Consider the following 15,952-nt stretch of genomic DNA (forward strand, 5'->3'; position numbering starts at 1 on the left):
CTTAATGCGGGTTAACATGAGCTGATTTACTCCCACCTCGATATACGAAACATCATACCGCATGCCCAACAAAACAAGAAAATAACAACTTACTCCCCTCTGATAAAATGGACATGACACGAAATCAGCACGTGGGAAAGTTGGCAGACAGGACTCAGAATGGTCACCGACAGGTTACAGTTGCACGAGCTTAAGCGATCGCCAGGTGAGGTTCGTTTTTCATTGGAACGACTTTAGTTGAGCATGTTGGATATATAAACAAGATTATTGCTAAATTACTTGTGCTCACCTCAATTACGCGGGAGAGGGGGGTCTAAGTTTACTTATACCAACACAGGCAGTATTACCCACTCTAGTTGATGTGAAAAAGTCACAGAAGTTTGCACCTGGATTTTTTTGCCATAAAAATGTCGGGAGTGGTAAGTGTTCTCCATCTTTTCACGGGAACTTACGTAGTTGCTTCTCTAGAGCTGTCATTGCTGAGGTTTACCAATGTTGTCGTTTTGACGAGACACAACTTCCGGCAAGTGACAAATGAATTTTCAAGTGACATATATAAGCAGAACAGGGTTTTTATATTTTTTAAATTGGCTTTTTGAGCATCCCGAGTTTCCACAGCTACATCCACCGAAACTCGTTTGCTGACATAGCTAACTTGCGAGATGCTGGTAAATTTAATCTGGCCCGATGGCCATACCTCTTTTACCTTACAATAATTCCATTCATGGAATTTTTCTTTTATTTATATCTCAACCATTCCATCATTATTAACCGTTTTTGTAACGCCTTCGCTGTACTTATATTATTTTTCCCCCAAATGTTATGACTGCCTTAGATGTGCAGCGACCAGAAATGGGTTATGAATATTGGAAGAATGATAGAAGGATAGATAACTAAGAAAAATAAGATAAGAATATGACCAAGAGGATTTGGTTCCCAATGATTAAGCACATCCAAAGCACAATTTGTATGGTTCAAATGAAAACTGAAATTTGTGTATTTTCAACAAAAAAAAAGATTTTGTTAGACTTAAGTTCTCATGTCATCTGTTTAAAATCCATTGCATGATCCATTTGGCTGATTGTTTTTATGCCTCACTACAGCTTAGTAGGTGAATATTGTGTTGATCTAGTTTGTTCATCTGTCCATCACACATTGGTTGAAGTTTGTATTGGGTCAGTGTTCTATGAACACATTTTTGGTTTGAGTAAATTTTCAGTATTAAAAAAACTATCTAGTCTATTCCAGAAAGCCACTCTTCAGGGTTATATATATATATATATATATATATATATATATATATATATATATATATATATATATATGAAAAGATGGACCTCTTGATTTTACTGAAAGATGCCAGGTACAAATGCAAGGAAAACTCTTGGAGTTTACATTTATCTTGTTTTGCATTCCTCATTTCTCAAGATTATTCATTTTGCCATTGGCATCTCCTTAATTATTACCCTTTTATTAGGGAGGGTTGAGGTAAAGTGGTGGACATTTACCTTGAAGCTGTCTTATTTAAAAAATAAATTCTTAAGATGTTATTTCAGATGCCAGAGCTACAAATTACCATTAGCCCTCTAACCTGAGGCTAGTATATTTCTTGTCAGATAAGTAATTTTCATGATTTCAAAAATCCCAAATTCTAGATCTAAAAGGGACACATGGACAGACAAGGGTACAAAAAAGTGGTTGAGCCTAAAATGTCACCACATTAATGCCCATCAGAGTGAGCAAATCCACCAGTAAGAATGCCATTAGTAAGCAGTAATTTGTTTCTTGGATGACTGATAGACTATAGACAATTAATGGGGGGTAGGGGGAATAGTTTTGGAATACAGTATAAGGAACTAACAGAATTGGGAATTCAGCATGTATTTGGAAAATTTCCTTTTAACTTCGTCATATAGTACTTGATGTTTGTTTGTATGGTATTATTGATCTTCCTAGCCTTTTTTGCATTTTATCTTTATACTTGTAGAACTTTATTTTCAGTTGGCACCATATAACCAATAATGTGTTGACATGCTATTAAACCATACAACTTCTGTTATAGTTGGGATTGGAGCAGTTACAGCCCCTGATGAACCCTATTTCCTGTTAAGAGACTGCTGATGGTTAGATTTTTTTTTCTGTTTTTGGATGTGAGCTAAAGTTTTTAGAAAGACGTTATCCTACAGGAAATGAGCTGCCATTGGGTACAGCTAGGACAACAATGATAGCTGATTGCATATAACATATTTTGCTGTTGTTTACTTGCAGAGTTCAGACATACCTTCCATACAGGTGGAGGATTTTGATTGTGGTAGGAACTTGGACATCTTCAATAGAATAAATGCACTTCTAGACAACACACTTGACCTGAAAAATCTAACTGGGGTGGCACTGTGCAACGAACAGGCAAAGCGTAAGGAGCTTTGATGTATTCTCTAAGCAAACGGCAATAGTGTGCAAAATTTAGTGGCTTACCATGCAGGTTCAATATGGTCCACCTTGACCCACCATAAACTTGAAATAGCATGAAAACTACATTAGTTTTTAACAAACTTGTGAATGTAAAAAGCTAATATTCAGGGACCAACGTTGTGGTAGTAGAATTTTGTCTGTAAAGTTGGAAATTTATAGACACTATTGTATCAATTTTCACTGATGTAGGGCCACAAGATTTCCTCTGATAATCAATAAAATGTTGAAATGGGGTAAGTTTGCTTTGAAACAGCCCTTATCATCAGGTTAATTTTGATGTAACACAAAGACGTGTTTTACTGTTGGTGACTAAATATTGCAAAGATTGTTTTACTAGTGGCAATTTAATGTCACAAAGATGTGTTTTACTGGTGACAATTTGATGTCACAAAGATGTTGTTCTGGTGGTGATTTGATGTTACATTTTATTGTTGGTGACGTAATGTCACAGATTTACTAGAGGTAACTTGTTGTCTTGATGACTTGATGCCACACGAAGATTGTACTGATGGTGATTTGATGTTACACTTTATTGGTGGTGACATAATGTCACAAAAATTTTACTGGTGATAATATATCACCTTAGAGTTCTATTTGTGACTGGAGACCTTTCATAAATTAAAATCCTCATATGCTTGACAGCAAATCCCTAATTGTCTTCAAGTTTGAAAGCAATTTTTAGTTAAATTATTGTATAAAAACTCTGGCTTAATGTCTATGGCAATGCATTATGAAATATTTTGACTGTTTATTATCATTTTTATATACATCAGAAACTAGGATTCAGAGTTTTACTTTTTCTGTTTAAATTTCAGGAGATTCTACCAAAGGGGGATGGTAGTTTTTTCCAAATTCCTTGTCCCATAAACAAGTGGCTTTTCAAAATGAGTATACTTTGTGTTATGCCATATGTCACATAAAAGCCCAAAAATATAGTTTGTAAAGGATAATAGACGAGTTAAGTTGAAAATGTAAATAACAAATTGCAAATGCTTGAAATTCCATACTTTTCAATAGTTGTCTACAAATTGAAACATTTGTTCATAACCATTCTCATTCACTCTTTAAAAACATTTTTGCTCTATTGATCATGGACATAAAATAACTTATGTCATGACCTTTTCTCAAGCATCCAGTGTCCATTAGCACAGATTTGTTATAGCTGCTCTTAAATTATTCAGAAGATTGCGAAAAATCTTTAGATTCATTCCTTGATCTGCTTGGTCCTAAATGAAAATGATGTCCCTCAGACACCCAATATAGCCACCATTGGCATTCCCATGATCTGCTTGGTCCTAAATGAAAATGATGCCCCTCAGACACCCAATATAGCCACCATTGGCATTCCCATGATCTGCTTGGTCCTAAATGAAAATGAGCCCCTCAGACACCCAATATAGCCACCATTGGCAATCCCATGATCTGCTTGGTCCTAAATGAAAATGATGCACCCCAGACACCCAATATAGCCACCATTGGCAATCCCATGATCTGCTTGGTCCTAAATGAAAATGAGCCCCTCAGACACCCAATATAGCCACCATTGGCAATCCCATGATCTGCTTGGTCCTAAATGAAAATGATGCACCCCAGACACCCAATATAGCCACCATTGGCAATCCCATGATCTACTTGGTCCTAAATGAAAATGATGCCCCTCAGACACCCAATATAGCCACCATTGGCAATCCCATGATCTGCTTGGTCCTAAATGAAAATGATGCACCTCAGACACCCAATATAACCATCATTGGCAATCCCATGATCTACTTGGTCCTAAATGAAAATGATGCCCCACAGACATCCAATATTGCCACCATTGGCAATCCTATGACTACTTGGTCCTAAATGAAAATGATTCCCCTCAGACATCCAAATAGCCACCATTGGCAATCATCTAGAAAATCTTGACAACGCTACCATTCCAGTCATATTGAATGGAGTTTTACTAAAATGCTTCATGTCAGAGACTTGATACGAATTGAAAATATTTCTGATATGACAGCCAATATGGTGACCATTGGCCACCTTTCAAAATCTGTAGTTGCTTATCTTTCGGAGTGGATGGTCATATTGACAAGGATTTTACCAAAAATGTTTCTTGAAATGGTGTCACTTGGATATCCACATAAGGCTACTATAACCATCTTGAAAATCTTGTTGCTACACTGCCCTAACAGCTAGTCATATGCATGACACATTTCTTATGATGTAGGGGTGAACAAATGGTTCAGAATGAAAATGGTGCCCTTTTGGACATCCAATATGGCCACCATGGCAGCCATCATGAACATTTTCTCATCATAAAAGTAGATCACTGTTAACCATGTTTCACATTTCAGACTGGTTCACTATGATGTTTTTACATTTGTGCTTTAATCATTAAACTAGAAATGTGTACATTTCTCTTAGTGCTAAACCCTTTCAAAATAAAGGGAATTATGACCTATATTTGACATTTTAATGGCTTGGGCTAAGATTTTGCATTCAGCTAAAGACTACTTAGGTTTTCAGCATCCTATGTACATTCTGTCCTATCTAAGATCCTAAAGCTGAGGTTGCATTTTGATGAGCACTATTCAAGCCCTCATTTCATTTGTGGGGCCCCGAGTGGTCTAAAACACTCCGTTACGGATCGTTGCCATCTCACCTCTGTCTGCGTGGGTTCGAGTCTCGGATTCAGCCAATGTGGATATGTGAGAAAGCTTGCCAGTAGCTTCTCATGGGTTGGTGGTTATTTCTGGGGTTTTCCCGGGTTCTTCCTCCACCATTAATACTGGCTGACATGTATAGCCTATCATGTGCTGAAAAATGGCGTTAAAATGAGGTCTATGCAACCTACATATGATACTAAAGTGACTTTGTTAAAGTTTGTATTCATTGGGTGCTGCTATGTTCCAATCTTGAAATTGTTAATACTGCACCCTAAAACCATGGTCAATATGACCTACATTTTTATTTACTCACATAAGTTAAGTAATTGCATGATTTTCACACAGGCATGGAGTCACTGTGGCTAATCAAGGTAATTAGTGTTTCAAAAACATTTCATCTGGCTGTCACTCTAAGCTTAGCCATAGCCTGTGACCTTCATCCTGTAAAATCTGGCTTTGTGATGGACAGTGATGGCCTTTATGAAGATTTTAGAAGATTGATTTTTTGAAATAATTATGCAAAAACATTAATCTGGTTTCTTTAAACTCGTTCATATCACATCAAATTTTATATAAATGAACTGTCTTATTTTTATGTATCCTGTCATGGTGGGTAGGTGTGTTGTGGTTTATTAGCTAAACTGTGGGTAGGAGGTTTCACATTGTCAGTACAATAACAGCTATATAGTGCCAATAAAATAATTTCAATTTCAGATGTAAGCTAAAAGACTGCACACCAAAAAAATCCAGTTTGGAAAGGGTCCAAGATCACTTTCATCTGAATTTATTTTTGGCTTGAAATGTTTTCAGTGGCTACTCGAGATTTTAAGTAAAAGTAGAGGTGAGCTGCATAATCATGGATTACATTCTGGCTTTTCACTCCTATCGCTATGATGTTTGCAGCGTGACAGTTAATAGTGATGTCTAGCACTGTGGCATGGAAGCCGCAGACGTGTAGCATCATGTCCCACCCAGTCACATTATCCTGACATTAGGCCTACCAGTTCTAACACACTATCATCTTAATGCTGAGCACAGACAAGGCAGCTGCTAGTACCATTATTATAAGTTTTTGGTATGACTATCTTGGGAATTGAACCTTCAACCTCCCACATCAGAGGCAGACACTCTAACCACTATGGCCAATCTTCTGCTGTAAAATGGCATCAAACCCCACAACTAAAAATAAGAAACCTTAATACTGCTGAATGGAATTTAATCAGTTTTGGCACAAAGCACCCAGGCTTGAATGGCTTTAAAATATTTGCAAATAATGCCATCTTGCCACCAGATATGACCATTTTACTGAAAATAGTGATTTTGAAAACAACACTGGCAGTAGTTTGACCAAATTTGGCAGAAATGGTTATCCTAGCCTCGAGTTTGTACCAATAATGCTGATCTGCTATCAAATTAGATCGCTGTTGCTTAAAATTGAAAGTCATTGAAACAATGATTTGGGAAAAAGTAATATACAAAAACATTAATTTCAGATTGTTACCAACTTATCATAGTACTTTCATTTTGATATTATAGAAAAGATTTGCCTTTTCTTTTATTCCCTGCTGTGGTAGGTAGGTACGTAGGTTTGTGGTGTTATGGTATGTCAGTACAATACTGCAGTATAGTTCAGATAAGTGTACATTTTTAAAGAGCTTATAAATTGCATTTTAATTAGAGAAGGAGCCAATATTTAATTGTTAAGATCAGTTTGGTGTGAACTTGTTTTCAGCTAATAAGTGCATACAGTGGCTAAGGGTGACTACTAAAAATTTTTTAGAGATCAGTAATGTAGTCACTATTTGCTTTTTGAGTTTGCTTGTGAGGACCGTGCAAATAATTTCCTGCAGTTGGCAACAGTAAATTGACACCCTGTCCCACAGCTCTGTATACATTTTTAATGTTAGCTCTATTAGCCATAGAACAGTATTCTCAGCTTATGTAATGGTCTGTTATCCATTTGTCATCTGTTCATCATGTCATCCATCTGTCATCTGTCCATCTGTTAGCACCAGCTTGTTATTGCTAGTCCTCACTTTCTAAAGAACTGGGAAGATTGTCATGAAACATTGCACACATATTCCAATGTCTAGGTTGGTGCCTCTTGATGACCACTGTGATGAAAATGTTGCTACTACTTGTGTGTAGACTGCTCCAGTTGCCTAGTGGTTAGAGCATCTGTCTCAGATGTGGGAGGTTGTGGGTTCAATCTCTGGCCAAGTCATTCCAAAGACTTACAAAAATGTTACTAACAGCTGCCTCACTTGGTGTTCAGCATTAAGAGATTAATGTTAGGACTGGTCGGCCTGGTGTCAGCATAATGTGACTGGGTGGGACATTATGCTACATGTCTGTGGCATGATGCCCTAGTGCTAGACATCACTATAAACTGCCACCAGACATTGTAAAGATATGACGGAAAAATTGTTAAAGCTACGTTAAAAATCCAAATCGCACACATGGCACATGCATGCTACTACTTGTGAATGAATGGTCATGTTAAGGGCTTTTTAAAGAAAGACTTTTTATGAAAAGTATGTTTTCAATCAAACCTGAATGTATTTCTGGTGACCATGTTTTGTTGAAAATCTTCTGGATAGACAGTTGAATAGATGTCCAGTTTGTACTGAAAGACATCATTGCTAGTGGGCAATGTTTCTAGCTGGATAGTCATTGTGACATTGGGATTTTACTTGAAGACTGTCTATTGTGTGTAGTTTGTCCAAAATGAAAATGGTGCTAAGACTTCCAGTATATCTACCATAGTAGCCAAGCTGAAAACCTTGTTTAAGTTTTTTGGCACAAGGTTTTATGATAGCTACTTGTCCCTAAATAAAAATATTTCTGGCCATTTTACCAACATGATTGCCATGGTGGCCATATTGAATATCTCACCACTGCTCTTTACGACATTTGTATGCTGAAATGGGATTTACACTAAGATAATGGAAATAACGCTAAAGTGACTTCCGAAAGTTGAAAACTCCTGACTGCTACTCCTCCAGAATCCTTGGACATTCTATCATGTAAAAAAAACCACATTTCTTTATTGTAGTATATAGTTTTTAGCTCCTGTCCAAAAGACCAAGTGTGCTTATGGTATGGTCTCTCATTTGTCAGCTAGCATGTGTCATTCATTTACAATGTGCTATTTACAACATATCAAAAACTGCCCAGTAGAATTTTGAAGTTGGGTGAAAGAATCCTAGCATAAAGGTCTTTCCGACCTTTCAGCTGTTGCCAATCTGTTTAATATGTCTGCTGTTACTATAAATAAAAAAGCTTGGTGGCTTGTGCTCAAAAACCACTCAACAGAATTTGACCAAAAATTTGATGGAGAACAAAAGTATCTTAAAATTTGGCGAAACATTGCTAAACCATTATTACTAAAAGTAGAAGAACCTTTTAAACTGCTTCTCAAAAACCACTCAATGGGCTTTGAACATTTTTGGCAGAAGGCACGAGCAGCTTGTCAGTAGATTTATGATGACAATCCATTACTAAAACTATAGCCACCATTATTAAACTGGAAAAACTTTATAAAAAACCTTTTTAAGCACTGCTGTATAGAATCTAAATAAATTTGACGGAAGGCATTTTGGTAACAAGATCTTTAAGAATACAGATGATGCCAGTTGCCATAAAAAGTAGCCACAATTATGTAAAATGGAAAAACCTTTGAATAATTTATTTGGAAAACTACTTGCCAAACTTTGTCCAAGTTTTACAGAAAATGATTTTCCATGAAAGGCTGTCAATTTTTGTACAACTGATACCGTCTAGAATCTAAAATGACTGATGCTGCTAAACGTAATTCTTTAAAACGTGTGAATTCTTAAGAGAAAAAATAACGGACCATGATTCAGTTGGACAAAAAGTTCTTTAGCTTGAACACTTTTCATATTTATGCAAATGATGCTGCCCACCATTAAATGACAGCCATTACAAAAAACATTTACAGGACTTTATTGTAGTAAACTGCTGAACTTTGATGGAAAAGTACAACCTGGCATAGGACCTTTTAGCATTCATTCTATTGATCCTGATTTCTTGTTAGAATAAAGAAAAGTAACCTATTGTAAGGATTGTTTAGAATTGCATGGTAAGGACTGTTTAGAATCACACGTTTGTGGTAATGCAGTTACAAGACTGGTTTTGTTGAATACCAGTGGTTAGCATGCTCAGCCAGGACTTGTGCCCCTGAATACCAGTGGTTAGCATGCTCAGCCAGGAATTGTACCCTTGAATACCAGTGGTTAGCATGCTCAGCCAGGACTTGTACCCTTGAATACCAGTGGTTAGCATGCTTAGCCAGGACTTGTACCCTTGAGTACCAGGTTTGTTGTTGGCTGCTATTCATGTCCTTGAGAGCAAGACACTTAAATTAAATTGCCAAAGAAAAAGAAATGTTGCTTGGCAAACTACATTAAGGAGGGCTTTCCTTACCAAACCATAAATGCTGTTTATCTAGGATGCACTGATGAAAGCATATTATAGCAGATGTGCGTCATTGGATCTTTAAGTTCCTAGGCAACTTTTCAGAGTGGATTTCAAAGCACCAGTACTCCTAGGCAAGGGCCTGAGGGGAAAAAACTTTGCATGTGTACCTTAGTCAAACATCTTTGTGAAGTTTTGTTTAGCTGGAGTGTTTTGTACACTTATAAATTTATAGATATTATGATCGTTAAACTTGGTGAGGGGCTTCATCTTTTTTGGTGCAAAGCCCTTATTTCAAAATTGTCACTTTGACCTTCATTTCAAGTCTACTGGTACTGCCTTGGGTGAAGTTTTAGTTTTAAATCCTGACCAGCTAGAGTTACGGTACTCTTGTGTGTGTGTGTGTGTGTGTGTGTGTGTGTGTATATATATATATATATATATACACGCACACACCTCACAAGCAACTGGGTCCATAAGCATAAAAATAGATGGAATGCTAGATTGTTAGAGGGAAAATGTATTTTTTAAATTAAAAGCTGACATACAGCCCCTTAAATTGGTACAACAGTAAACTTTGAGCTGCCTCCCCCTTAGTATTAAACCACGTGTATCAGAATGAACTAATTTAGTATTAAACCATGTGTATGCCAATGAACTAATTTAGTATTAAACCATGTGTATGCCAGTGAACTAATTTAGTATTAAACCATGTGTATGCCAGTGAACTAAATTAGTATTAAACCATGTGTATGCCAATGAACTAATTTAGTATTAAACCATGTGTATGCCAATGAACTAAATTAGTATTAAACCATGTGTATGACAATGAACTAATTTAGTATTAAACCACGTGTATCACAATGAACTAAATTAGTATTAAACCGTGTGTATGCCAATGAACTAATTTAGTATTAAATCATGTGTATGCCAATGAACTAAATTAGTATTAAATCATGTGTATGCCAATGAACTAAATTAGTATTAAACCATGTGTATGCCAATGAACTAATTTAGTATTAAACCATGTGTATGCCAATGAACTAATTTAGTATTAAACCATGTGTATGCCAGTGAACTAAATTAGTATTAAACCATGTGTGCCAATGAACTAAATTAGTATTAAACCATGTGTGTCCCAATGAACTAATTTAGTATTAAACCATGTGTATGCCAATGAACTAAATTAGTATTAAACCATGTGTATCACAATGAACTAATTTAGTATTAAACCATGTGTGTGCCAATGAACTAAATTAGTATTAAACCATGTGTATGACAATGAACTAATTTAGTATTAAACCATGTGTATCACAATGAACTAAATTAGTATTAAACCGTGTGTATGCCAATGAACTAATTTAGTATTAAATCATGTGTATGCCAATGAACTAAATTAGTATTAAACCATGTGTATGCCAATGAACTAATTTAGTATTAAACCATGTGTATGCCAATGAACTAATTTAGTATTAAACCATGTGTATGCCAATGAACTAATTTAGTATTAAACCATGTGTATGCCAATGAACTAAATTAGTATTAAACCATGTGTATCACAATGAACTAATTTAGTATTAAACCATGTGTATGACAATGAATTAAATTAGTATTAAACCATGTGTATGCCAATGAACTAATTTAGTATTAAACCATGTGTATGCCAATGAACTAATTTAGTATTAAACCATGTGTATGCCAATGAGCTAATTTAGTATTAAACCATGTGTATGCCAATGAGCTAATTTAGTATTAAACCATGTGTGTCCCAATGAACTAATTTAGTATTAAACCATGTGTCCCGATAAACTAAATTAGTATTAAACCATGTGTATGCCAATGAACTAATTTAGTATTAAACCATGTGTCCCGATAAACTAAATTAGTATTAAACCATGTGTGTCCCAATGAACTAATTTAGTATTAAACCATGTGTATGCCAGTGAACTAAATTGGTATTAAACCATGTGTATGCCAGTGAACTAAATTAGTATTAAACCATGTGTATGCCAATGAACTAAATTAGTATTAAACCATGTGTATGCCAGTGAACTAAATTAGTATTAAACCATGTGTATGCCAATGAACTAAATTAGTATTAAACCATGTGTATCACAATGAACTAATTTAGTATTAAACCATGACCCCAATGAACTAATTTAGTATCAAGCCATGACCCCAATGAACTAATTTAGTATTAAACCATGTGCATCACAATGAATTAAATTAGTACTAAACCATGTGTAACTTCATAGCTTCTGAACCTCCACATCCAGGCACATCAGTATGGCTGCACTGGATAATTCATCAACATGGTGATGTCGCTACTTCTGTGTTGATAGCACCTGTATGATTGAATGTTGTTTGTATTGGTATTAACAGATGGTATAGGGCACTGTCCCCTGCACACTTTGGAGTTTTTAATATGTCACTACAAAGTTTAGTGAACAGAACAGTCAGATTAGCCAAAAGCAAAGAGACTTGGGAATATCTACTGTGTGATTTAAACAAGAAAAACAATTATGATCAACACAGGGGTGTTCATGTTAGTAGTACATAGTTCCTGTTAGTACATTTAATAATGCTAGATGATGTATTATCAGGAAGTTCCTGACTTTCAGTCAGTCAGTGACCTTAATTAGTTCATCCTGCCAAGTCACTGCAGTATAAATTTAATGTATAGGGATATTAAATATAGCATTTTGTTTTGTTGGTTTTAACAGCACTAAGTTTGACAGATTTTTGGTTATGTATTGCTGAGGAAATGGAAGCTAAATGCCTTTCCCCAAGGATACACCAAAACAGTCAACCTGGACTGGCTTAGTCAGGTATCAAACCTGTGACTCTGATTACTTGTTCTGTATGCTCAACGTTTCTTGACCCATAAATAGCCTATTGCAAAAATCCAACCTGTGATTTATTAATTTGTATATACCACACGGAGTGTCATAGTTTGTATAATATATGTTTTATGTCAACCATTAAAGTTGAAATTTTACTGACTGTTTCAGAGGCCATGCCACATATTCCAAGCAGTCAGATCCAGCATCAGCATCAACTTCCTCATTCACAACAACAGCAGCATAGTGCATCGGCTGCATCACAGCAGCATGCTGAAGCATCCCTGATGCCCATTGCCAACTATGATGACTACTCCAATAGTGCTATTAACAACCTATACTCAGGTCAGTTAGCTCATAAATGGTGGAAAGGGGCTTGGAACTGTGCATCACTTCATCTGATCGTTCATTACAAAAGCTACTCTTGAAGTCATCGATAGTCCAAGTCATATTTTAATCAGTTTGTACATCTCTTGTTACATCCATCACTCATTCATGAAATGTTTGGTTTCTGCAGGATAACTTGTACCATGGATTTTGAGTTTCTGGGAATATAAATCGTCCACATTTGAGATCTTGGCTGAAGAGTTCACCATCATTTTGTGGTGGTGATTCCTGTGTCGCATGCCAAGTCATTCTCATGCAGTAACATTATTTATTTTATCAGATTTTCGCTCAACTGAATTATCTGAATGCTTTACATTTAACTTAATCCTATTGGAAAGTCATGATTATGATAAATAGTTTGTTAGTCGCCACTGTTTGCCATGGTCTGTGACTAGATCTATTGCTTTCTGTTTGAAATGATGCCCATCTCTTGACAGCTCATGATTTGTGTATTGTCTGTAGTACTGTAGTATGGATGGAAGATGGATCCAACTGCAAACAATAGACACCCTGATCTGTCATTGTATAATTCACCAACAGATCAGGGTCTGTGTTGTTTTACCAATTAGCCACTACTGCATAGACCCAGATATGCTTGCAGATTTGGATCTGTGCTGTTTGCACTTGGATCTGGCATGTTAGTTTTAACAGCATCCTAACCTACATCCAACATTAAGAAAGTGTCAGATTGGGGAAGTTATGATTAAGATGGAGTTTTTATACTTTAAAGGTGGGGGTATGAAATGTGGCCTCACTGAGCAACTTAGATTAACTATGTAAATGATAATGACTTGATCTGATTAACTTATTAAATCATAGTGACTTGTCAGATTATTTAAATAAGTGAGAACTTATTGATGCATACAGTGGTACATTCTTGTGGCTTTTACACGTGTGGAACAAGATGGATACATGATGCTAATCTGGTTTTACTCACATGGCACATTATAAATGTGTACAAACACAATAAGTGGTATTGATATAAAGGTTGGTAGATAAAACACTATACATCTGTTTTTACACATGTGGCAGATAAAACTATATACATATACAGTTTTTACACATTGGGCACCAGTGGGTACATAAATATTATTGTGACTCATACACAGCAGGTATATAAAATGTACCTATGAGGTTTTCATGGACTTGAGAGGATTAAGTAAAACGTTGGTTTACTTGTTATGTTTTAGTCATCAAGACTTTTTATTATTCATAATGATTGCTAATATTATATTAGTTGGTTCAATTTTAAAAAAATTCAAAATAAAAGGCATTCTCTTAACTACTCAGAAAGATTCATTTTCAACCATTTGTAATGCTTGATTGACTTTTTATCTTGAGTGGTTTATAATTAAATTTATGCTAGGCTGTAAAGTACTGGATATTCCTATGGTCATCAATAGTTATTGCAGTGAAATTTGAAGTTACTATTAGATGCTCACATGGCTTAGAGTGGTTAATTTGGTTGGCTCCAGTTAAAGATTATTAGAGTTCAAATCCAACGAGATGCAGATTTTAAAAAAAAAAAAATATATCTGCTACTTAAATTTGAATTCGGAAGGATAATTATGTAAAACCAATAGTTTGGAAAGGGATTTATCTTTTAGAATTTTGCATTGACTGGTTTACATTCCCATTGCTGAGTTTTTGCTATTTCCATCAGCAGGCCAGATTTCATTCAAACCATTTATGTACTCCCCTCTGGCATTGCACCTTTTTACTGATCCTCACCCATTTTTAGCTCTCTTGGTCATAGACCAGAAGAGCTTATGGGATGGCCTGTTGTCATCTGTCATCAATCTGTTAGCACAAGTGTTATACAGTGGAACCCCGCTATAACACGCCCCGCCATAACGCGAATTCGGATATAACGCGGTCGTAGCATGGCTCCCGAAATTTCGTATATTCATTCACACATGAAAAAAAAAAATTTGGAGAAAAGTAAAAAAAACAAAACAAGAAATTAACTTCATTTTGGGCATGAGATTAGTTGTGACTTTTAAAATAATATGATCGTGGCATGGTTCCTGAAATTTAAATTCATTTACGTGTATTTTTATCGGACTGTGAAAATATTTGTTTAACGTACGAGAAATAGTGTGTAAAACGTTTATAATTTGGTGGAAGAATTCGCGTATGACTTTTAATAATAAACGATCGGAACTTAACAATTTATCCAGGTTCTTTAAGTGATTTTGGAGAAGTGATCGTGTATGAATTCTAAAATAATACGATATATATAACGTACGAGAAATAGTGTGTACAACACTTGGCTTCTGAAATTTATCAATTTGAACAGGTTGTGGTGAAGCTCCATATTCTACTCTAGAAGAGAAAACTGGTTTCATTAGGTTTTTGAATTGTTAAGCCGAAGTAAACATTATCGGAAGTGTTACTTATTACGGATCCATGAGTAAAGCCAGTAAATCGTCTTTGTGATTGTCTTCCATGAAATCTGTATACAGTCGTTGCTCAAACAATAGCCGACATGGGCTTCTTATTTAACTGCAATCACAGCCAAGCAGCAGACAAAGCTGTGGTTGATACAAGAGTCGCACAATTTAATAAACATCAAAGGACGAAAGCCGCCAACATGTGTGCTGTGCTTGGCGGTGTGATCAAACAACAAACAGTTGAAAGTAAATAATATCCAATACAGACACCGTATGTAGACCCGGGAATAGCTGCATGCAATGACCGTACGATATCAGACGGCAAGTAAATGGTTTCAATATTTTGTTCATCCTATATTTTACACGACGAATTCAGACTATTACAAAATTATTGAATATTTTAAATCTGTACGATTTTCAATGAAATTACATCCATTATGGATGAACTGCATGCCACGACGGCACGGTAGCATACGGTGTTGATACACTTTTCATGATATAGCGATAGTCTGGTATTATCGGTCAATCTGTATTATCGTTCAAACAAATAAAAATTAGTAAATGTTTTTAATGCACAGTAATAACCTATAAATATATTAGCCATCGATTATTTTGAATATATCTTAATTAATGCATTCCAGTTAATATTCATCTGATGATAAGCCGACTTTTGATCATTGCACATGTATACACGTATATGTTCTGGGAAAAAAAGTTAAATATTGTAAAACCCCGCATTAATGCGACCCCGCTTTTAACGCGATCCGAT

The 15,952-nt window shown here is 35.7% G+C and overlaps 1 protein-coding gene across 1 annotated transcript in view; it reads left to right on the forward strand.

Moving 5' to 3' along the window:
• The first annotated feature begins 228 nt into the window (after window positions 1-228).
• LOC149794076 (cytoplasmic polyadenylation element-binding protein 1-like) overlaps window positions 229-15,952 on the forward strand; it is an 83,332-nt gene continuing 67,608 nt past the window's right edge. The window contains exons 1-3 of the mRNA XM_089966512.1: window positions 229-419; window positions 2,269-2,413; window positions 12,575-12,748. Coding sequence (XP_089822638.1) covers window positions 408-419; window positions 2,269-2,413; window positions 12,575-12,748 — 331 coding nt within the window. The 5' untranslated portion in view covers window positions 229-407. The remainder of the gene's footprint in view (window positions 420-2,268; window positions 2,414-12,574; window positions 12,749-15,952) is intronic.

This window comes from Sinohyriopsis cumingii, chromosome 8, assembly GCF_028554795.1.
Source record: "Sinohyriopsis cumingii isolate HCF-2022 chromosome 8, ASM2855479v2, whole genome shotgun sequence".
Taxonomy (NCBI): domain Eukaryota; kingdom Metazoa; phylum Mollusca; class Bivalvia; order Unionida; family Unionidae; genus Sinohyriopsis; species Sinohyriopsis cumingii.